The following is a 24,908-nucleotide window of genomic DNA, read 5'->3' on the forward strand; positions in this document are numbered from 1 at the left end:
CCAAAAAGGGTTCAAATTGACAGAGAAAGGAAGGAGAGCTGGGCTGAGTGGAGACAGGCAGGCAGTCCTGGGGATGCTTTTGAGAGATAAGGTCACAGTGACGTGGGTTTTAGCACACTTGACGTGGGGACTAAATAAGAACACGAAAAGAACGTGAGTATAAGATAATTACAGGATTTTAAGTTAGGTAACTAGGTATTATTAAGTATCAACTATGAGCTTAGCACTAGAGAATACTTTTAGTCTTAGAAAGAAAAAACTAATAGTTATGTTTGACAAAGGTTATAATATATAATAGATTATTACATAATACACAGAATAAATGATTCATTCCATATGATTATGCAAAATCAGGTGGCACAGGTATGAATGTATGAATTTAGAAAGGAGAGCACCAGTCTGGGCTACGAGGTGAGGAGAGTCGTGATAGAGGAGGTAAGATCTGAGTGGGAAGAATTGGAGTAAAAGGGGGAAGGGAGGAGGGCATTCCGAATAGAACAGGATCACAGGAGAAGCGTGAACATACAAGAGGCTAGTTATGGAGAGACTGATACTAGGACCAAGGTTTTATCTTTGTGTGTAGAGAAGAATGGTTGGGTAGGTAAATGGGCGGAGAATATGGAAAACCTCTAAACCTAGGTCTGTGAGTTCGGACTGGGTAAAATATCGGCAGGATGCTTCTTTATTTTTCTTGTGTATTTACTTATGGATTACAAATGTTTATGTTAGAAAATTTGGAAGACACAGATAAAAGCAAACAAAATCGAAGCCCCTTGTGATCATTCTAGGTAAACTTGGTCTGGGAGCTCTGCGCAGGACATGCAGGCAGGGTAGAGGCTGGGCTTCTGACAGGCAGAAAGCTGCAGTCTTTCAGGCTTGACATGGATATCTGGATTCGGGTCTGCAGATACGACAGGAACCTAGCAACAGATGAGACTTGACAGGTTGTGGTGACTTGGGAATGCTGTGGCACAAAGAAAGAGAAGCCAGCATGCTCTGGGCTCCTCCCTGTGTCAGAGCCCATGGCGGTGCCTTCCCATGGAAGTCAGGGGCCAGAGGTCATGTTGTCGTTTCAGAGGAGGAGCACCAGTCAAAGGTGGGAAATGGAGGGTGCCTGATTTGTGAGGGAAGGTACTAGAGTTAGGGGTGTTGAGCTATCCAAATGTAGGAACTTTGAGAAATTCCCATGGAGAGAATTCCTGCAAAGTATAGTAGAGAGAGGAGCAGATAACCAGGAATGGAGTCTTGGGTAACATGCATAGTTAAGGAGATTGGTGGTGGGGTGAGCTTGAAAGCAAATAGAGATGCTATTGGAGGAGTAGGATATTATTTTCAGAAGCCAAGAATGATTCAGGCTTAATCATTTTTTATTTTTATTGCTGGGAAGTAGCAGCATAAGATTTAGAACATAAATTTGTAGCAGATAGTTGCACATGGTTGAGTGTGTTCCCTCAGTACTGTTCTGTGACCCAGGAGTGGGAGAGAAAGGATGATAGAAAGGGATACAGGAGTACTGACTGGCTCAGCGAGCATCACACAGGCTGAGGGGGCTAAGTAGACCTTGGGCTCTGGGCTGAGAAGATGCCAGTGTATTCAGGGGCAGGGGGATGGAGGTCCCATAAAGAAGAAACTCGGTGAGGAAGCTGTGGTCAGAGAACGTGTCTAGATTCTTAGAGGTGGAATAGTGTCATTTCATTGTGTGGTCGGGGAAGTGACCCTCCTGGTGACAAATTCAGAGAAGTACTGCTTGCCTACTTTTAGATGAAAGGTAGAATTTTATTTAGGTGTTGAACTCTTCGAGGGAGTAGCTGGGTCTGTGGTGGACAAAAAGGTGGATTTCGCAGTGTCTTTGACACCATGTTACATCCTTAGTAAGTTCATTCAGTGAGGAAGACCAGACTCTAGAATCAGTATGAGCCTTGTGATCGCTCACTGTACTTATCACAGTTTGTCACATACTATGATGGATTGAAATCCCCATTGTGTCATGGGGTAAAATAGAGAGCACTTTAAGTTCAAAAAGATTGTTCAAATAGGGATGGGGGGAGATTTTATTTGACAGTAACTTTTATGAAGAAACTCTGGACATTTTGGTTTGAGAAAAGTGCATTGGGAGCACTAATATTTTGTGGTTGCTAAAAAATGTTAATTTGGTTTTAAGATATATCAACAAGCATATGTACAGTGTGCAGCTAAGGGACTTTGGTTCAACAAATCCTTGATGAGTACTTCCTCTGTGACAGGGACAATGCAAAGGGGTACAAATTAATTAGGATGTGATTTCTCCCTCAGTAAATGTACAGTCTAGAAGGGGACAGACATGGGAACAAATATGCTATGTTAACATGCGCAAAAATGAAAGTAGGTTCCAGGCATAGAACAAACAGGAGGGAGCGGTCATGTGGTTAGTCTCTGCACTGATCAGAGACTCTCGGTGGGATTGGCACCTTTTCTGCACACTGGAACACCTGTGTGCACACATGCACACACCAGGCAGGACCCCAGCTTTACACAAGGACTGTTTGCTTGGTGGTTCTCAGTGACCTTCTGTCTTTTCCCCGTCAGGGTGTTGATACAAGCTGGAGCTCTTTGTTGGAGTCTTCCAGAGCTCTCCCAGGGAGAGGTAGGGAAGGGAGCTTGTGCCAGCAGAAGTTGGGAAGCACAGAGATCATCTGCCTTCTTCTGACCCGGTATTGATGCAGGCTGAGGCCTCTGTTGTAATGTGCTGGGTAGGTTTTGGGGAATAGGTCAAGAGTCTAATGGAGAGCCTGGCCAGGTCATAATTTAAATCTAGAAGACTATAAATAAAAGTTCTTTCCATTCTGTATCTCAATCAACAAATATTTCTTGACTGCCTACCCATGTGCCTTGCACTGTACCTAGGTACTGTGAAAGATATCAAAGAAATTTAGGACATATTCTTATGTAAGACTTTAGTCTTTAGTGTTATAGTTCATAATCAAGACTGGGCAGGGAGAAAATCTTGTAAGCTTGAATCAAGGAGTGTCTTATTGGGGGTGGTAGGACCAGAAGGAGAAGGGTAGGTGTTCCCGATTGGTTTAAAGGAAAGCACTTATTCCTGGGGCTGCAGAGGTAAAGTTCCAGGCCTCTGCTTTTAGTTGCTTAGAATATAGTGGGAGAAAAAGACAAATAAGCAGATAGTTCCAGAGTGAGAAGTATTTAGATTTCTGTACAGTTCACTGTGGGAGGACAGTCAGTGATACGTAAGCTGAGTCTCAGAGGAGGAAGATTGGAGAGTCGGGAAGGTCTGGCCACGGGGAAAGCCTGGCCTGCTTGAGGACCGATATTGAAGTGTGCCTGGCATCAGGGTGCACGTGGAGCAGCACTCATGAACAGGAGGAGGTGGGCAGGAGCCAGGCAGACTGTGAAGGGCCTTGACACCACGGGGGAGTTTTTGGATTTTAGCCTCAAGGCATTGAAGAGACATGAATGCTTTGTTAACCAGCACCATAAGATTGGTATTTCAGGAAGATGGCTTTAAAAAAAGAAAAACACTTTTCCCCAATTATAAAATTAATGCTTTTGAAAATTTGGAAAATACAGAAAAGTATAAAAATGAAAATAAAAATACCCTCGTAATTCTGTCACCACTAGGTAACTATTGTTAACATTTTGGTGTGGAAAGAGCATCCTTAATTATTAATTATGCTGAGGCAGATTCATTAAATGACCTGGTATGGGTGTTCAAAGTCATTTAATCCAAATGTACATTGATGAAGAATCTGGGTCATGGAAGTTTTCCAAGTTGACATAAGCTAGTTATTGGAGACTCCTTATTAATCTAGTCTCCATCCCTCCCTGTCTGATGTTCTTTCCACAGCAATATACTGCACCCTGTTGAGGGCCACGCCTGTGATATGGGCCAAATAGGCCATAGGACTAGATTAACTACAGTCAGTAAAATAAAAATAATACTTAGCTGACATGGCCAAATCTTGGTAATCAAGGCATATCTAGATTATGTTTTTTAATTTCATTTTTAATAAAGATTATCTTATTCATTGGATTAATCTGTATTATCACATTATTAAATCTCAGCTCTCCAAGTGCTGCAGGATATAAATGTTTTTGTGAAAGCCTCTAATAAATAACCTGGTCAAGTCCTCTGACATGTGACACTGACTTACTAAAAATTAAAGAGATATAAAATAATGAGTTTAAAAGTGATTTTAGAAAGCTAATGTGTTTTTGTTAATTTTTTTTTAGATAGTGTGGAATATAAAATACTTTCTAAATATATTTGTAAAATAGATGAGAGCATAGATGTAGAATGTAAGATTATTGGCAACCTGCACACTGGCAATTAAAAAGAAGTTAACATGCTACTTATCAGTACTTTTAAAAAATTAATTTGAGACAAAGTTTAGAATTCTTCAATAACCATAATCACCAACTTAAATTTATCCAGAAAAAAATTTCCCTTGTTTAGAGCATTATCTTAGAATAAAGTGCTTATACCTTCATTTCTCCTAATTGTTTCTTTTGCCTTTTAGACTCTAAAATTTTATTTTTTAGAAATTATTTTTGACTTTCACAGTAGAAACTGCCATTAGAGAAGCAGTGGAAAAGTACAGTGTGGAGTTCAACCTGGGTTTAAACAGACCTGGGTTTTAAAAGCCAGCTTTTCCAATTGTCAGGTGTAACTTAGTTTGTTTCCTTATCTTTAAAATGGGGCTAACAAATCCTGTTTCACTGGCATTGTAAGGATGAGGAATGTATATGAAGCACTTGGCACAGTTCCTGGCACATTGTAGGCAGGCAATAAATGGTAGCTGTTCTTACTGTCATGGTGAAAGCCTGTTTCACAGCATAAGCCATTATATCTGGAGTCCTTACTTCATCACTATACAAGCATAAGAATTCTTTTATGCTTGCCTTATTTCTTTTTTTGTGTTAAATAATATTCATGTTTTCCCCCAAGCTTACAAACCACTGTATTTTTATCTTCCTTTTTATTTGATCCATTTCATAATTAGTGTTTATTATCTATTAGTGTTAAGGAGTTACTTAAATATGGTTTTGATGTTGCTATTGTATTTAAACATTTTTTAAAATGAAACAGATGGAAGCTTGGAATGGTGTACTAGTTTTTTCTGCCCTTTTCTTTTTTCGCTATCATTTTTCTCATAGATTGAAATAATCCTGCATTCAGACTTTGTATATAAAATTTTTTTATTCATTTGGTGACAAGGCAAAAAACAAGTGACTTATATCTGTATAACTGTTATGATAGGTATTTGCTTTTATTTTTATTTATTTTATTTTGGCAGCTGGCTATAAAACTTATGATAGGAGTAAAGTTTTTATTATAATCAGCAAATAGTTTAAAAATGTCTTTTTTTCCCATAATATTTTTAGGTTAATTTTATTTAAAAAGAGAAAAGTAGATAAAGCAAAATGGTTATGTTGTCACACTGTATTCTAATAATAAAGTAAAAATATAAATATGCATATGTTGAAATGTATGGTAAAGCCTTATTTTTAACTTTCTACCAGGTGTCATCTGAAGACAGAAGTGCCCTGTGGGCTTTGGTTACGTTTTATGGGGGGGATTGCCAGCTGAACCTCAATAAGAAATGCACACATTTGGTTGTTCCAGAACCGAAGGGGGTAAGCATTTCACGTACGTTCTTCTTTTATATGTCATTTAATTATTTCCAGTAATCAAATGTCTTTTTTGAGCTTCTTTTAGGTTAATTATTAGATTACATTTACAAAAGATAATTATAGTGGTTTATATTATTCATATCTAGCCTTATTTCACAAAAGATGTGAGATGATTGTGAATTATATTAGAGCCAAATACGACTTCTAAATACAAAGAAATTTGGCTCTGTTTCATAGGGAAAGTAGGAAAGTTTTTTTTAATCTCTAGAATTTTCTTTCAAATCCAGTGAAACTTGGGTTCATTTTTATTTGTGACAAAAATATATATATATATATATTTTTTTTTTTTTTTCCTTTTTATCTTTTTTTGTGACCGGTCGTACTGCGACCGGCAACGGGATCGCAACCCTTGGTGTAGCGCCCACACCGCGCTCAGCCAGTGAGCGGACCGGTCTCTATATGGGATCCGAACCCTCGGCGGGAGTGCTGCACTCAACCGAGTGCGCCACCGGGCCGGCCCCAAAAATATATTTTTAGTTCCCTTCACAATTTTTAAAAAGTCCTTGTGTCAAGTGTGATTATGAATATGTATTTGGTGAAGTTTTTGATATATTTCCTTCTTTATAGTCTAGAATATATAAAAGCTACATTCGTCTTGATAAGGGCAGGGCTGTAATCCCTAAGCAGTGGTGTGGACATAGAGATTTTGGTTTCATAAGTGGGGTCCCTGGGTCAGCAGTATCAGCATCCCCTGGGGGCTTGTTGGAAATGCAAGTTGTGCAGCCCCTTCGCAGATGTACTAAATCAGAACTTGGTGGGGGCTAGGGTGGGAGCCCAGCAGTCTGTGATCATTCCCTCTGGGTGATTCTGATGCATACTAAAGTTTGAGAATCGCTGTTCTGTGGAAAGCAAATTTTTTTCTCCCATGAAGGATTTTTTTTTTTATAACTTTGAAAATCAAATTTGGTATATTTATAGTACAAAAGTCTCCTGACTAGTTAATTTTTTCACATACAAATCATTGCCTTTATATTTCTTTGTTTTTGATATGAGTCAGTATTGTCATAGTATTTTGTCTGAGCACACTGAATCACAGATGCAGAGAAAGGAAGTGTGCAGTGTATGTCACAGGCACTCAAGTGGGGTACAGAGCATAGGGCCGGCACCAGCCTCACCCTGCCAAGAGTGTTCTCACTGTGTAAAATCTTTTAAACTAGTCAGAAGCGGTCCATAAATGTGCGCTGTTCGTTGTGCCAGTTTCCTGACAATAAAATGAATTTTGAGCCAGTGAGTTTGGTTGTATCATAGCATTAGTAAGCTGCACTATCCAAGAAGAAATCTTTTCTGTGAAAATTTATGATGTGATTCTTAAAATTTATTTAAGTAAAAAATGTATATTTTATATAGCAATTCAACTGACAAATAGTATGTGTGTGCTTTGGTTAAATAATGAGTGTAAAGGTTATTTTTATATCAGTATTGATTTATAGCTAACAATAAATCATTTGATTATATTTAGCAAGTTTGAAGGGGAAATGAAATCTTTATAACTTTTATAACTGAATAATACTTCCAAAGAGTCAAAATTTTAATTTGAGGCAATATGTGAATAAAGTGGGTTTGTCAAAGTTGTTTTAAATTGCGATTTTACTTTTTAATACTAGAGCCTTAATTTAAAGGTTGTTTTTTCTCTCCAAAAATATTTTGCTGATAAATCCTTAGTAACTTTTTGGGTTTCATGATATAATATGTATTTTAAAGTAGTTATTGACTCTAGATTTTTATTTGAAGGAAAACCATGTCTAAGTCAATAGGAGTATGTGTGTGTGTGTGTGTATGTGTATGTGTGTGTGTGTGTGTGTGTGTGTGTGTGTGTATGCTTTAATTGGACTTTATTTAGTCCAACAAAAAAGCATTTAAAATAAATAATTTTATTTGGCTACAACATGCTTGTGAATAAGACAAATATGCTACATGATTATTTTTAGAAAAAGCAAATACTGTAAGTATTTTGAAAGTCTGATATTAAACAAGTCTGTGCACACATGCACTATCACGTACGTAGGGACTATCTAAGTCTATAATAGAATTATAGTATTGTCTTATGCAATTTATTTACTCTTCATCTTTGATTTTATTTACAGATTTGAAATGTCTTTTTTTGCTTTTCCAATTTTAATTTCCCAGTTCTAAAATAAATAATTCAATATAGGGAAAAGGAAACTACTGTTTTAGTGCTTACTACATTTCCTCTGCAGTGGTAAATACTGGTCAGAAGCGGATTTTGTGTTTGTCAACAATAAAAGTAGCAAGGATAGGCACCGTTATCGAGCACATACTGAAAGTGCTGGTAATGCTTACAGTGTGATGTGAAGTCAGTCCTGTGGTCACTGTGAAGAAGTGAAACACAGGGAGCCACCACCCCTTGTGATAACAAGTACCCCTTTCTACACATACCTTACTGTTCTTAAATAATTTTTAAGAAATCATAATGTCCACATGTGAAATAAATAGAAAGCAATTGATAATAGTTTATAGGATTTTTGAATGCTCAAGTACAACTATGCTAGAAGACAATGAAGTAGTAAGATGTTTATATGTATGTAACATGTATATAAGCATGTATTTTTATATAAGTGTAATCATCATGAATATGACAGCTACAAAAAGACTAATGTCATGTGTCTGTTGTAATGGTGACATAAAAACCATAAGTGATACTGCCCTTACTGACATAATTTTCCAATAAAAACCAGTAAAAAATGAGCGACCAACTTTTGAATAAGATAGAAATCATCATTCTTTGATTTTTTTCTTGGTAGCTGCTTTCGTGGAAAATGTATATACCACTAGATATTTTTTTTACATGAGTATTTGGTGGCACCTCATCGGAATATTGTTTATGGGTTAACCCTTCAACTGTGCAGCTTTGTCTGAGTCATTGTAGGATTTAGCATCCCCAGCACCCCTCTTCCCCACCAGCTTTTGTGGCAAACAAAGAAACAAGGCCCTCACAAATTTCCAAAATTCGAGGGAGTGGTAACAACTCCTTTTAATATCACTGAGTTAAATAATTTCAGCTAAGACTGCAGAACTGAAGAGCAGTGGACAGACATGGGTACAAATGCTTAAGCACAACTATGCCAGTTGTACCTGTGTCTGTCCACCGCCTCCACCTGGGGCGGTATTGTCATGTTACTTCTGGATCGTGCTAGGCTAGGCCAGCACCCTCCTCTAGTCAGTTCCTGGACGGGCAGTTCCTGCGTCACGTCCTCTCTTCCCAGTTCTTCCCAGCGTGCCTCTGAAGGCTGAGAAGCACAGTCCGTCACATGAACTAGAGTAACTGTGTGTTTGGGCATAGTCTATTTGTAAAACCAAAGTGGTTTTAAGTTCATGTATTTTATAATTAGCCATTATGTTCTTGATTTATGATCATAACTGTGGCTTACGTAAGTAACCACAGTTTTGAAATTACATCTCTTTAAAAAGACTGAAGTTTGATCATTTCTTCATGTTACTATATTCTTTAATCTATTCAGACATGAATTTTTAAACTTAATAGTGATGAATTTAAAGTTTTCAGTTTATCAATTGTATGACTGCTAACTGTCAGTATCAAACTATTTTGTGAAAAGTGAGAGAAAACTTGAGTGATAAGGCAATTTACTTCAGTGTTTTACTTTGATTTGCATAGGAAATAGTCCAGTCATTTCTGACATGTGAAATGCCATCACCCTGTACAGATTAGGAACTCAGGAGACTGCCACAGTGGATTGCAGGCCCTTCAGTGCAAAGTCCTCTTTCAGTAATCAACATATTAGGTGACTCCTCTTCATGGCAATAGTTTTAGTTTAGTATTTGTTAACAGAATTAAAATTTACTTTATTTCATATTTCATTATTTCAACAAATACCTTCCTACCTTGGAAGAATCATATATAAATCATACTACGTGTGATATGTTACTTGAGCACATTGTATATTTGTATTAAATATTTAGTTTATAAATTCTTCAGTGTATACCTAGATTTCATACTTTCCTAAAATAACTCTGAGATTATTCTGGGAGGGGTAGTTCAAAAATTGAAAATCTCTGGTCTGTTGTAGAAATTTATCATCATCTGTCTTTACTGTAGGGGGAATCTATGTAATATTTTATGCTTGAATGTTTAAGAACAACATGATTTTTAGGATAAGGAATAAAATTTTTTTATCAAGGGTAAGGGTGAATTGATACACTCTTCCGTAGCTGGTGGAAGTATAAATCGGTACAGCCTTTTTTGGAGGGAAATATAGTTATAAATATGAAGCCTTAAGTCTAAATGCAAAAACCTAGGAATTTTATCATAAAATTTAACTTAAAGTTTTTCACAGTAGCAAAACGCTGGAAATAACTAAGTGGCCAGCACTAGGGGATTGACTAAATTATATAACTGTGCAGTAGAAGAGCATGCTTATGTTCAAACTGTGTGCAACTATAAAAAGGTTTCTGAGACTATTGGGGAGACGAATGCGCCTGGGTGTGAAATGAATCATAGTTCATTTCACAGGATATGATAATGGTGGTCGTTAAAAGTCATTATGAGTTAGAGATACATAAAGTCAGGGAGGAGGCAGATGAAACAAGATTTTCAAAAGGTTGCTGTTGGTTGAAGCTGGGTGACTGGCCGGGGAATTTATTATGCTACCCTCTCTACTTTGGGGTGTGTTTGAAAATGCACATACAGAAAAGTTTAAAACAGAAGTGCCAGTGTGAGAGTATCCATGTTGACATAGGAGGAGATTGTTCACAGCGCGTTAAGTGAAAAAAGCAGTGTTTGTACACTGACGGTGTGGTCCTTCCGTTTACCCTCTTCATGCACATGTATGCTTCACAAAAATGATGATACAATTAAAATGTTGATTGTGGTCCTCTCTTGTCAGTGTGATTTTGATTATATTCATTTTCTTCTGCTTAGCTTTTATTCATGGGTCTTTCCGAAGACTAAGTTTTACTTGTGTTTTTAAAAGGTTAAGGAAAGAACATCCTCAACAGTAGCAGAAGGTGAAATCACTTAGCCTTGTGTAGAGCTTACTGTTTGCCACGAGATACGTCTCCTGGCTGTATGGTGTTTTCCATTCTCAACTCCGAGAGCTACACAAAGTCCACAGCGACTGGACACAGTCCTCTGTCCTGCTGCTGCCTGTGACCCTGCTGAGTGCGAGCCTGCCCAGCTGTGGACTGTGGGGGCCGTCGCGGGCCCCACAGCAGGCCGTGGACGTTAGGTTAGGGCCCACTTGTGCGTTTGCCAGAGAATCGCTGCTGTACTCTAGGCTTCTAGAAGCAGAGGGTTGAGAGCCTGTTATTTAACTGAGCCGTATTTACAAACTCATTTAAAAGCTACTCTTATTTGAAAGTTTGTTTGTTCCCTCTTTCCTTGGTATTCGTTCCCAGTGCCTTCCACATCCCACCTCTTCCAGGGGGAGCCTCTGTCTGCGCAGCCCTCCTGGCGTGTGCGGGCACCTCTCGGTCCTGCCGCGCCTGCCCTCCTCTCTAACTGCACGCCACCGGCAGCACAGCCACGGCCACGGGTCATCTTTCCTCGGGCTTTCCCCGAGTCCTCCGCCTCCCCTTGATGTGACCCTCATCTAACCTTACCTCCTCGTTATTCAGAGCTAGTTTTATATTGTAGTCTCTGCGTATTTTTAATTTCTCATTACAACTCATTTGCGCTCCTCCTTAGGTCAGAGACTTACTGCATCCTTCCTGTCTGCAGCACGTGGTGTGGCCTGGCGTGTAGGATGAGCTCGGCAGGCACTAGGGCATTAAAAAAGCTTTCCAGGGAAAGTCCGCCAGACCCCTGTGACTGCATGACGCATTCCTCAGTGTGCTCTACCCCATGGTCACTTTACCTAAAAAAAACCTGTCATGGAAAACTAGCTTCATTAAAGTTATCAGTAGATAAAAGCTTAGATCAGATAGCAGGTATTCATTCGTTTTGAAATTTTTCATAGAATTCCTAGCTCTCTTGTATTTAAAATATCACAAAAGTTCATTTAAACAAAATCTTTTAAGACTCCTACTTCAGGCATGAGACCTTCCTATAAACATTGATGTATGGTTCATTTTAACTTTTTGGCTCAACGTTCTTTGTCTAAAAAGAAATTAAGCTTTTCCTGTGTGCAAAATGGTAGTAACACTTGCTGAACATTTCAACTGCACACTTCTCCTGAAGTTCTTTTTTTAAAATGCATAATTCTAGGAAATTTGATAAAATTTACAGCTTTGTTTTGCATGTTTGTGCTTTATTCATAGGAGAAATATGAATGTGCTTTAAAGCAAGCAAGCATTAAAATTGTGACTCCTGACTGGGTCCTGGATTGCATATCTGAGAAAACGAAAAAGGACGAAGCATTTTATCATCCTCGTCTGGTTATTTACGAAGAGGAAGACGAGGAGGAGGAGGAGGGGGAACATGAGGAGCAGGAGTCTCAGAACGAGGGCAGTACGGATGGGAAGTCGAGCCCCGCCAGCTCTCAAGGAGGGTCTCCTGGTGACCAACCGCTTTCTCCCAAACCAAACCCTGAAAAATCTAAAGGGGAGTTGATGTTTGATGACTCCTCAGATTCATCACCTGAAAAGCAAGAGAGAAATTTGAACTGGACCCCAGCTGAAGTCCCGCAGTTAGCTGCGGCAAAGCGCAGACTGCCTCAGGGAAAGGAGCCTGGCTTGATTAACTTGTGTGCCAATGTCCCGCCGGTCCCAGGGAACATCCTGCCTCCTGATGTCCGGGGTAATTTGATGGCTTCTGGACAAAACCTCCAAAGTTCTGAAAGATCAGAGATGATAGGTACTTGGAGTCCAGCTGTGCGGACACTGAGAAATATTACTAATAATGCTGACATTCAGCAGATTAACCGACCATCAAATGTAGCACATGTAAGTTACTCTTGAAAAAACAAAAATTTAAGTATTGGATTTTTGAATTGGATTTCAGTTTGTTTCGTATGTTTTTTTATTCTGCTTTTTCAGACCAGATAAAGTACAAGCAGTATTTGTGTGAGAACTTGTTTTATCATTGTATATATGTAGACATATGCCCGTGTCATAAATTCTGTCATGAAGAGGGTGGCGGTGTGCATTCGGTTGAAGACCTAGCACAGCTGAGTAGGACCAGGACACCAGTGATGGAGTGCTGTCCCTTGAAGAAGGGGCTCCGCTCTTGCTTAGTCCTAAATTAGCAATGGCAGCAAAGAGAAGAGTGAAGTTTACTAGCTCTCCTTGATTTGCTTATAGTAAATTTTATGGTAAATAAATAACATAAACTCATTCATTCATTGAAGATGCCTTGATTTCAGTTGATGGTTTATGACATGGAGCTTGTTGATATGGAATGGATCTTAAAAGTTTTAAGTAGATATTTTTCAACTTAAGACAGAAAGATGATGATTGTGGTGGTATACTGGCTACTGCTTGTATTTTTCTGGGCACAGGAGATAAAATGGTAAATAAAAAAGACAGGTCCGCTGCTGTTGGTTTTGGTGGAGAAGACAGACGGTACGCAGACAAATATGAACAAAACGGCTTCGGATGTCTACAGGTGTTTTGAAGGAGATAGTAAGGTCCTAGGATAGCAGTTGGGGGAAGAAGGCCATTTTAGGTTAGGTGATCAGGCAGGGCCTTGTGAAGGAGATGACTTATATCAGGGTTGAGTGACAAGGAGGCCATGGGAGGAACTGAGGGCAGAGGCTCCAGTGGAAAGCAGCCCCGGAACCCACAGGTGGGCATGAACTTGCTGTGTTCTAAGAAAAGAGAGTTAATAAGACTTGAGCTCAGTAAGGTGGGTGATTTAAAAGGGCGTGGCAAGGGGTGTGGGCTGTCTTGGAAGGAGGCCATGGGGGCTGTGAGTAGGGCTGGCGTGGGAGTGGGCAGGGGTTGTGTAAATACCGGATGGCAGAGGGGCTGGGGTGGAAGCAGAGAGCCATTCGGAGCTGTTAGAGGTGGAGTTTGAGGGAGAGGAGTGAAGGGCAGGACCTACTTTCTAGCTTTAGCAGTGAAGACGGTGCCATTTCAGAGACAAGGGACATGGGAAGAGCTCATCCTTTAAGAACGTAAGTTCCTGTTCAGATGTGCTGGGTTGGAGGGTTCTGACACGTCCCAGGGAAGGGGTCTGGTGAGCAGTGGGGTGCCTGTGCTTGGCTTTCACAATAAAGGCTTGGCTAGAGACACAACGGGGCAAAATGACACAGATGGAAGCTCTGGAATGGATGAGGGTGTGTGGCAGGATGGGGCAGAGCATGAGGGGGGTCTGGGCCCAGTGCTGGGAACCCTGCATTTGAGAGTTGGGTGGGTTATCCCGTCTTACAGCAAGGCTGGGCTGCTGGTCACTTTGTCTGGCACTTGCATATTTTGTTTTCTGAATAGCAGCTTGAAGCCCCAGAGAGTGACTCTGTAGAATATAGGGACAATCTGAAGCAGGATCCAGCATTCCACACATCTACTTTTAGCAGGACGACTTGAGGGTTATGAAGTGGGGAAATTTGAATATGGCCTGAATGTGAAGTAGTATTAAGAATTATTGTTCTTTTTATTGAGTATGATAATGGTGGTTTAAGAAGTCTTTATTGGTTAGAGATGATTTAAAAAATCTCCCTTCCTCCGTCCTTCCTTCCGTCTCTCCCTCCCAGCCCCCCTCATCAGATTAGGCAGTGAATCATTGACAGTACGTGGTTCTTGAGAAGGGGAAGGGGATGGCATCAGAGTGAGCACACGTGCATCAGGTACTAGAAGGAGGAAAGGGCAGATGGTGTAGGCCAGGTGGGCAGAGAGAGAGAGGTCATCAGGGATTGGAGGGGAACCGAAGATTTTGAAGTGGTTCATGCGGAGATTGAGAAGACAGTATTGCTGGACATGGTTGAGATCCATACAGCTCAGGATAGTAACAAGAGAGAATAAAATGGACTCTAGCCTACAGAGAAGGGAGGGCAGAGGCAGCCAGTCCAGTGGAGACGGGGAACAGTCTCAGTGGTAATGGTACGCTGGCAGTCCGAAAGGAAAGTAGATTTGGTTCACAATTGGTATATTTGAATCAGCAATTGTCAGGGCATGGCAGCTTGGGTGGTGAAAGACACAATCCAGTAACTGACAGGCCACATTCTGCCCAGACACATTTAGTTTTGCCAAAATAATTTTTTAAAATTTATTTGCCGTAATTATGAGATGCTTCATACAAATTGGATTTCTGGCTTATCTTGGGAAGTGGATGGCCTGATAAAATGCTTAGCTGCCATTTCTGGAGTCGTGAATGGTGGCAGTTCTCTGGGCTGAAGGCAGCTGCCCCTTTAGTGACGTCTCTCATGTGTGCTTCGTTCCCACTACTTTATATTTTATTACCTGTCCTGTCACACTTTATGTGACCTGCCTGGGTGCTGGAGGTAATTGATTGTGGGTTTGCACCTGACCACAGGTCTGGAGGGTGACGGGGATGAGTGGTAGAGGGGGGAATGGGGGGGGGATCGAGTAGAAGGCCACTGAGATGAGGTGGCCGAAGAGCTGCAAGGCCAGAGCTTGCCTGGACAGGTGTCCCTGTCAGCACTGACGTCACCTGCATTAGGGGCAGAAGATGAAATGTAGAGAAGGAGCCATTCCTACACCGTTGGGCGCTCGGGGTGGGGGGGTGTGCTGTCTCAAGTGTGTCAGCATCTAGGACAGGGAGTGGGTGATAGGGCTACATAGTGAAGTCTCAGGAGAACAGAGGCTTTGAGGGGAGAGCAGGGAGTCCCGGTCAGAAGGTGATACCAGAGAGCCGGAGGGCTCTGTGCTTAGATGGACGGAGAGCAGAGCACAGGAAGCACAATGGGCTGGAGGCAGAGGGGTTCTGAGATTGCTGGTCCAAGCCATGAGGACAGTGGTGATGCCCTGAGCTGGGGAGGTTAGAAGGTGAGCCAGCTGGGGCGAGAGGACCTGGGCCAGACACTTCTATCCCTTGGGATTGGTGTGAGAATTCACCAAGTAGGTGTAAAGCCTGTGACAGCTCAAGAAATGGGACTTTCTTTCATTAAATTATGGATGTAAGTCATCCATGTAAAGTAGAAGTGTTCTCTGCTCTTCATTTATTTGCAGTGTAGGAAACAGTGTTGACAAGTCTTCCCACTATATTCTATGTTTTTCAGATTTTATGAATGTTGGTTTAAATCCAAAGTTCCCTAAGTTTGTATTTGGATAAAATAATCCTGTTTGAAAAAGAAATAAGTGAGTAGACTAGGGAGTTTGGGTGCATCTCTGCTTTTGAAATTGTCCTTAGGAGATGAACTTGCTGTGCTCCACAGGTGGGAAACTGGGAAGGCTCCATCCAGCGAGTGAATGGCTGTGATCACTGGTGAGAGCAGTGCCACGAGATTTCCTGAGAGTTTTTCAGCGATGTGAGAGAGAACATTAGGACATTTTACTGCTAGATGTGAAGAAGATGAATTTTTGAAATGTTAGAAATATGAGACAGATTTAGTTTAACATTAGATCATGGTAGGGGGAAGACATAACTAACCGTCAAAATCCTGTTTAAGTTGCAAATTTATAGTGGTGAGGAGCCCTGTAGAATGTATCATAATGCTTTATATATTGTGGCGTGCGGTAACTCTGTATTCATGTAATTTAAATAGGATTATGCCAGTGGTGATGGAAAAATTCAAACCTGACATTCATTCAGAATTGTTCTTTGCGGTATGGCTCAATTATGTGATTGAGCAATTAAGATTGTTACTTTTTCTTACATTCATCAGGAGTAACGTGTTTTCAGCCAGAAGCAGATTAGAGGATTGGAAAATTGATCCGATGAGTGTGGCGGGTGTTCTAAGAGGCGTATGGCTGGCCTGCCTTCCAGGTGCCCTCCCCAGCCAGGCCTGCACTGCCCCTCCACAGCTGGCCTTCCAGGTGCACAGCGCTCCGGGCCAGAGGCATCTTCATGCCCAGCTGGGGCTCCCGTCCTGAATCTCTATCTGTTCTTCCTTCAGGGGCTAGGTCAGCAGTGGACGGGGACCCTTCTTTAACTTTTTTTTTCTAAAGCCCACAACAGAAACATGGCTGAGTTGCCTCCTCTAGGGTTGTGATCACCCATGTAGACGGCAAACCCAGCTGAGTCCCTTTGTCCACTCTGCCAGAAATAGAGTGCTGAGAGGAACAGCCTCTGCTCCAGGCGGTCCTCTGTGTCCCCGTCCCGACTTCTGTCCCCTTGTTTGTGTAGGTGCTTCCAGAGCTCTAGTTTGTTCTGGATTGGTGGCGGCTGAGAGGAGAGCAGCACGTGGCACTGGTTCAGTTTTGCTCATTGTGGCAGAGAGGCACTCATTTCCTTATTGTCCATCATGTTTCCATGGGCTGTTTACTTCTGAGGGTGAGAAAATAACATGTACAGAATTTTAAAATTCAAATGATGCCGAAGGATGTGGAATGAAAAGTGGAAGTCCCTCCCACCTCTCACTCCCGTTTACCCTCTCAAGGCAGCCACTGTCACTTGCAGCTTCCTGTGCAGAGCCCGTGGCTCCTCTGCCTATAGGCAAGCAGGGGTCTCCCCCCTACACCTGCGTTTCTATGGAAATGTCAGCACACCAAATGCTCTTCAGCAACTTGGGGTGGTATGTGGTGGGGTTAACTTTTCCCTCCACTTTACTTGGTATTTTTTAATACTTTTAAGTATAGAGAAGAAACATTTATCTCTTTATTAAATTTGTTTGAAAAACATTTCTGTTTAGAGCTCAACTGAGGTGCTTCTGAAATATTGAATCTTTTTTATAGAGATGTCATATTTACAAGACAGATGTGCCCAGGCTCTTGAGTTTGACTTACTTCAATTGCAAACTCAATTATTTCATCTCTAAATCCAAAGCCTGTTACCTTTGCAGATTGTATTATTTTTGTGTTTTAGAGTCTGTTTAAGTGAAAGATATTTGTTAAAATCATATCTGAGATTTTGGTATAGTTCTAGTGTATGTTAAAATTGAATTGCTAGAGTTTCATTGAAATGATAAGTATGCTTTTAATAGGGTTAAGTTGTATTGATTGGGTTGTAGTAAAATCTGTTTGTATGGTTTCCATGATCATAAGAAGTTGGTTTCAAATATTTATTTGAGCATGTGAACAAAAGTAATTGTGTAATATGTTTCTTTTATTTTATCCAGTGCTGTGTAGGACATAAAAATACTCTGCTTGGTAGGCATCTCCCAGTCACTGTTCCCTCTCCTCCCATTCCCTCAACATGCACAGAACTCTCAGCTTATTCCCTGTCATTGTGAAGTAGAATGAACTAGAAGGAAAATAGTCTGGCTTGAATGATTTTCTCTAGCTTGAAACATTTTTGTCCCATCTAAAGTGCCCAAAGTCACTTTTGAGGAAGGGTAATTTCCCAGCTCTAATGATGGTTGGAGGAATGTTTATCATTTAAACACACCTGCTGTTGGTGTCTTGTCTGGCCCTCTGATGCAGCATACGAATACACAGAGCAGGCTGGTGATGGTGCAGGAGAGGTAGGTGGCCGCGCCGGGCTTAGCTGCTTTCTGGCTGCTCCTGCTGATACTGCTCGGGTTCCACTGCTTTATTCTGGAAGGCAACTCACCAGGGACCTTCGTGGGACTCTGAGCCATAAAGTAGGAGGGAATGGAAGATGGCAGCTGTGCAGAGAAGGTTGAGATGTGACTGAGTCTGACTACCAGCTGCCTTTCTACCTGTCATTCTGCAGAGCGTCCTTTGGTCAAGAGGAGGTCTGTGGAGCTGATGGGAGCTGGATCTGCACACTGCTCTCGCTGCGGAGCTCCAAGGCTCAGACTCCCAGGGCCAAGAAGTGAATAGGACAGAGCACTTTTTTGGGGGGGCGGGGGGGCTACCCTTGTCACTTTGCTCTATAAAACACATTAGTCATGAGTCTTTATGTTTGTCAAATTTAATCCATTAGCTTATTTCATTTTACTTATGTAGTTTCAAATTTTGGTGGTCTTAAAATATGAATTTGTTTACTTGCTTTATTGAAGTTGGTGATACAAAATAAAAAGGAAAATGCAGTATTGTTTTTGAAGTTTCCAATCATTTGACATTTCTATTTAGTTGAATATTAAACATTTGACATTTCAGCAACTATTGATAATGACTTCGCCTAACTTTTGTTTTTTAGATCTTACAGTCTCTTTCAGCACCTACGAAAAATTTAGAACAGCAGGTGAATCACAGTCAACAGGGACATGCAAATGCCAATGCAGTGCTGTTTAGCCAAGTGAAAGCAGCTCCAGAGACACACATGTCACAGCAGCAGCATCAGACTCAGCAGCAGCACCCAGTTTTACACCTTCAGCCCCAGCAGATTATGCAGCTTCAGCAGCAGCAGCAGCAGCAGCAGCAGATTTCCCAACAGCCTTACCCCCAGCAACAGTCTCAAATGCAGCTTCAGCAGCAGCAGCAGCAGCAGCAGCAGCAGATTTCCCAACAGCCTTACCCCCAGCAACAGTCTCATCAGTTTTCTCAGCAGCAGCAGCAGCAGCAGCAGCAGATTTCCCAACAGCCTTACCCCCAGCAACAGTCTCATCAGTTTTCTCAGCAGCAGCAGCAGCAAGTCCATCAGCATCAGTTTCCACAGCAGCAGCTACAGTTTCCACAGCAACAGCTGCACCCTCAACAGCCATTGCATCGCCCTCAACAGCAGCTACAGCCATTTCAGCAACAGCATGCCCTGCAGCAGCAGTTACATCAGCTCCAGCAGCACCAGCTGCAGCAACAGCAATTAGCACAGCTGCAGCAGCAGCAGCACAACCTGCTACAACAGCAGCAGCAGCAGCAGCTCCAGCAGCAGCAGCTCCAGCGCATGCACCAACAGCATCAACAGCAGCAGCAAATGCAAACTCATGCAGCACAACACTTGAGTCAGACACCCCAGGCGCTGCAGCCTCAGGTCCCACATCAGCAGCCCCTGCAGCAGCAGCCCCCCACTCAGCAGCAGCCCCTGCAGCACCACCAGCTGTTCGGACATGACCCAGCAGTGGAGAGTTAGTAATGGGGGGATTTCTTACTTTCTCCTGAAAGTCTTGCACTTACATAAATGCTGTGAGAGTGTTTGTGGTTGTGGGATTCATACTAACGTAATTGTTACAAAATGGAGAATGTAAATCCTGTACCTGACAGACAGTATCATTACAATGGGACAATTGTGCTTTCTTTGTACTTTGGGACATCATATACTGAAGTGAGCATTGGTGTTCCCCAGAACATCTGGGCTGCCGTGAGGACTAGCTCAGAGTATCTAATGGCCAGGCATAAATTATGTTGGTTTTATCTTTTAGTGATCATTTTATATAGACAAATTAGTCTATTTGTAGCAGTATTCCAAATGTACTCAGATTACTGGCAAATACATCATAGTCAGGACTGATTAATTTAATAAATCCCAATTGACCTTGGCAAAATGCACTTGTTAATTTTTTGTGCATTCGTGTTTATAGGGTTTTAATTTTTTTTTCTTGCATGATTCTATTTTAGTTCCAGAAGATGGCTTCTTACTGGGGTGTGTGTTTGCAATTGCGGATTATCCAGAGCAGATGTCTGACAAACAGCTGCTGGCCACCTGGAAGAGGGTGAGGTTATATCTGGAAGGAGTAAAACTTTGTGTTTGAAGGTGTTGCTTTGTGAATGTAGACCTAACTGTGTTCGTTCGGCTGCATTCACTAAGATACATGTACTCATGCTCTGAATGTGCTGTGGATGTTTTTATTATTAACGTTCTCTGTGGCCTTGGGCACATCACTTTTCTGGGCTTCACTTTTCTCAGCTGTTAGATGGGGATGTTGGGCTGATCATTATTAAGATTCTTTCAGCTCTGAAATTCTAAGGGGCACTAATTATTTGTATATAATTGGTTTGGGATTAGGTTTTTGGTGACCTAGGACATGGACCCTTATCTTGTATGTGTCTTAATCATTTCTTTTTCTCCAAAGGCAAGTGTTAGGAAATCCTAGAATCTCTAGGTTAGAAGTCCCCTCACAGTCTTCCAGTCCAGTTGTGGAGCTGTAATCCCGGTATTTATTATTTTGCATGGTGGCCTTTAAAGGAAAGAAAAACTAAAGACTTTTTCTTGAATGCCACAAATCAAAACTAAGTCAGAATTCTTTTCTTGTGAAAACCGAGCTTAAGTGTCGTTTGCATACATTTGGAATGTGCTTCACTGTACACGTTCGTGGTGTGTGACGTCTACTGTTGCCCAGCATGCATAAGGTGTGTTGCATAAGCAGAGGTTGGGGACACTGTGGACCAGCAGGAGAGATGGACGCACACAGATAAACATGAGCAGTGTGGTAGGTGTGGGGGCAGAGATGGGCACAGGGTATCCTGAGAACCTGAGAAAGGACATTCACCTGTTGGGCTGAGGCTGGTGTGTGAAGAACAGTCTCCTTGAAGAGGTGATTCCTGAATTGAGTCTTAAGGACTCAGATTACTTAAAGTAGGAGTAAGAATTAGAGCAGCAGAGGCAGAGGCATGCAGTTGCAGGTGTTGATGGGTGCACATGGTCGGGTACTTGCTTGGGGGGTGGAGGGCACGAGGTGGGGAGGGCTCAGGACCACGGCAGGCCGTTTCTTCAAAGACCTTATTTACTTACATGCTGTGTTGTGTGCAGTGTGGCTTTTTCTTGCTGTAGGCTTTAAAGCGTATAGAAAAGGGGAGGGATGAAGTGATCTGCTGCACATTTTAGATGACCATGTTGGAGGCCAGGTGAGCGAGGCCTATAGCCTGAGCAGGGCAGGTGGGAGGGAGGCTGTTCTGAGAATGACGGAGGCGGAAACCTGAAGACACAGTCAGAGGCCTTTGAGGGTAACTTGTGGAAACCACCCAAAAAGTAGAACAAAACTCAAAGATACGAAAGGTAGTAGAAAAAAGTTCATTTTGATTTAAAGTTAAAGGATTAGTCTAAGAGATCTAACATTAAATAATGGGAGTTTGGGAACAGAGGAAATGAAAATTATTAAAGAAAATAGCCAACAACCGAAGGACGTGTCTCCAGACAGGAAAGGAGTGGGAGAGGAGCCACACTGAGCAGCCATGCAGGTTCAGGGCGTGTGGGACGGAGAGCTGGCAGAGCACACTGGAGGGCAGCATGTGGGAAGCGGGAAGCGCAGCGCACTAGCGGCTGCAGCCTCTCCAAGGCTGTGTACGGGAGCTGAGGACGTGGAGCAGCTGCTTCAGAACTCGGAGGGAAGGTGATTGCCAGCCTGGTTTATTACGTACAGCTTGTCAGTCCGGTGAGACCGGGGAATGAAGATATTTTCAGACTTTTGTGGTCAAAAAATGACCTCCCGTGTTCCCTTCTTAGGACGCTACCTAACAGCACAGGGGAAGGTGTGCTAGCCAAGAAATGGGGGATCTGGACAGAGCTGGAAAGGGAGCTCCCAGGTGGAAGTGGAGAGACATCCCAAGTGGATGTGAAAGCAGGACCAGAGAGTGACTGGATTGGGAACCATGAGACAGAGGTCCTGGAGGAGCAAGTGAAGAGACGACACCGATGGGCTAAGGAGGGCCATGTGTGCGCCCGCTCTCCATGGCGGGGTGGCCGGTTCCCAGGCCTTAGTGCTTCAGAGCAGTTCGCTTGTGCCCTGCCAGGTCTCTGTGGGCCGGAAGTGTCCGAGTGCTCAGTGGGCTGGGGTGGCTTGGGCTGGCTCCGGAGGTTGCTGTCCAGAAGTCGGCTGGGCTGCAGGGGCCCTGCCCGGCCACCCTCACAAGGCCGTGGGCACTGCCTCCCACCTCTCCTGCTGTCAGCTCCGCTGCACTCCCCTGATGAGGAGAGAGGCCCTCCCTGGGTCTGGGCCACCTGAGGGCCGGGACTGATGCTCCGGCTCTTAGAGGGGGCAACGTCAAACAAGCCACCGTGTGGACGCTTCTCTGAAGGGTTTGGAGTGAACAGCAGAAGGCGCACAGAAAACTAAAACAGGCAGGTGGCTGGGGGTGGAGCGAGGCCATTAACACCAGGGAAACAAAAGCTTAGGCCAGAAAGGAACTTTAACCTTAGGATGCCGTGTGAAGCCATGTGGCTGAGCCAAATGGTACTAAGTCAGCGAAGACCGATTGAAACAAGGGTTGTGGGATAACCAAACTTGGAAGGTGCGGGTGTGGGAGTGGGGGAGGGTGGCCTCCGGAGTAGGAGGACGACAGATCACATGTAAAACTGGAAAACAGAAATAGCAGCATAAAACATGTTTGTTAGAGTACATTAGTAATTATCGGAAGAAAGAGCTTACAGAGCTGGCTGCAATTGCTTTGGGGAATGGAGGGCAGAGATGGGATAGGAGACTGTTGTTGTTGTCATATGCCTCATTAAACTGTTCATGAAGAGCTGGAGTAAAAATAAACACTAAAAAAGTAGTAAGTGAAACTATCGGGTTTTTGGGGTGGGGATAGGTCTTTTTTAAATTTATGTTTTAATGTAAGTAAAATTTCCCTTTCTTTGGTGTACAGAGTTTTGAATTTTTACAAATGCTGAGTGCCATGTAACCACCACAGTCAGGACACAGAACAGTTTCCTCACCGCAGAAAACCGTTTTTAAAAATAAACTTTTGGTATTCACCAATTTCATTTTGATTTGCTCCCCGTCCCCCTTTCCTTTTGGAGTAATGTTTCTTAAGGCGAATGTGCCCTCGTGGGACTTGCGGCAGTGACATTTTTAGTTGTCACAACTAGGGGACTACTGCTGGCATCCAGTGGATAGAAACGCAACACACGGGAGAGCCGCACAACGCAGAATTAGCTGGTCCCAGATGTCAGTAGTGCTGGGGCCGAGAAACCCTGTATGAGAAGACGACTACTCCATTTTTCTTCCCTTTCTCCCTGGAAATTCACATTAAATGAGTTTTGGAGTTTGTTTTCATTTTACAGTGCCGGGCAGAAAAGTCTGTAAATGTAACTGTTACGTATCTTTTATATTTTGTTGGAATATACTATATAAATATATGATGGACTCTGTTGTTAGCTGTCTTATTTGAAATTATAATTCTCTTCTGTTCTCTTGAGTAATCAAAATTGATGACAACTTGGCTTGGGTCCTTGTGTCTAGATAATCCAGGCACACGGCGGCACTGTGGATCCCACATTCACCAGCCGATGCACGCACCTGCTCTGTGAGAGTCAGGTCAGCAGCATGTATGCACAGGTAAGGGAAAGAGCTCCGCCTGTGATGGGGCCAGTGTCTGTCGTTTGCATACACAGTCAGAAGATTCTAGGGTTGGAAGGACTTTTTGCTACCTCTAAAAATAATTCTCGTGAACTCTTTGTGGATTCCATTGTCTTTGAGCAATGGAGAAAGAAAGGGAAATTCGCATGTGCTGGTAGGAAGAGGGTGGACACTCCTTCCAGTCAGTGTCCAAGGACCACGGAGAAGTGGTCTGACACTGCTGGGCATCAGCTTTCTCCTCAGTGTCACTTCCTTTTACCCCCTGAAATTTCATTTCTTCTCCTTTCATAAAAATGTTCTTATCTGTAGACAGATTAATGTGACAAATGACCTCCAGGAAATTCTTAAAGAGGATAGCTATTTACTGGATCCACTCTTCAACTAACAGTGTAGAAATACTTGAGAGGCTTTTTCGTGCGGCTAATTTTAGGTAGATGGTTATATTTTTTATATCTTGTTTTATGTGGGGCCCTCTGTCATTTCGTGGGAGAATTTTAAATTTGATAATCATAAATGTTACCACATTCATGATTAAAGTTATTTTGAAGGTTGTTATAAAATTTGTTGCGTTTATCTCCCATTGTGGCTCCTATTTGTAGATAGATAGTAAAATTTTCAGGTTGCATTAAAAGTAACTAGCTATACTGTTGTAGTTTGTTACTGTAGTAGATTGAGAGTTAAATGTCATGAAATTCTTTTATTTATGGGGCTTCTACTAAAGATGGCATTGTAGTTACACAGCCTTACAGTTTTATATTTGACCCTGCTGCATAAAAATCAGAACAACACAGCTGTACTTTCATGTTTGACAGGCACTGAGAGAAAGGAAGCGATGTGTCACCGCACACTGGTTAAACACAGTCTTGAAGAAGAGGAAGATGGGGCCGCCATGCCGGGCCCTGCACTTTCCGGTGGCCTTCCCCCCGGGAGGAAAGCCATGCTCGCAGCACGTAAGCCAGAGCCTTTCCTTGTGTGTTCTAGTTGTTCTTTTTTGGTGGATAATCGTACTAACTAACCATCTCCTATGGTGCCTTCTTTTTTTTTATTTTTTAATTTTTTAATTTTATTTATTTATTTATTGTCAATATACAATGTAGTTAGTTATTGTGTCCC

The 24,908-nt window shown here is 42.2% G+C and overlaps 1 protein-coding gene across 1 annotated transcript; it reads left to right on the forward strand.

Annotated features, from left to right (window-relative positions):
* Window positions 1-5,481: 5,481 nt before the first annotated feature.
* On the forward strand, window positions 5,482-24,745 carry PAXIP1 (PAX interacting (with transcription-activation domain) protein 1; the record flags this gene model as incomplete). The annotated part of the gene is made up of 7 exons (XM_008567084.1): window positions 5,482-5,631; window positions 11,923-12,546; window positions 18,764-18,960; window positions 19,114-19,628; window positions 20,119-20,213; window positions 23,679-23,774; window positions 24,608-24,745. Coding segments are annotated over exons 1-7 (1,815 nt in total), but the record flags the coding sequence as incomplete, so codon positions are not given.
* Between the last annotated feature and the right edge of the window lie 163 nt (window positions 24,746-24,908).

The sequence above is a fragment of the Galeopterus variegatus genome, unplaced genomic scaffold (genome assembly GCF_000696425.1).
Source record: "Galeopterus variegatus unplaced genomic scaffold, G_variegatus-3.0.2 Scaffold292, whole genome shotgun sequence".
Classification (NCBI taxonomy): Eukaryota; Metazoa; Chordata; class Mammalia; order Dermoptera; family Cynocephalidae; genus Galeopterus; species Galeopterus variegatus.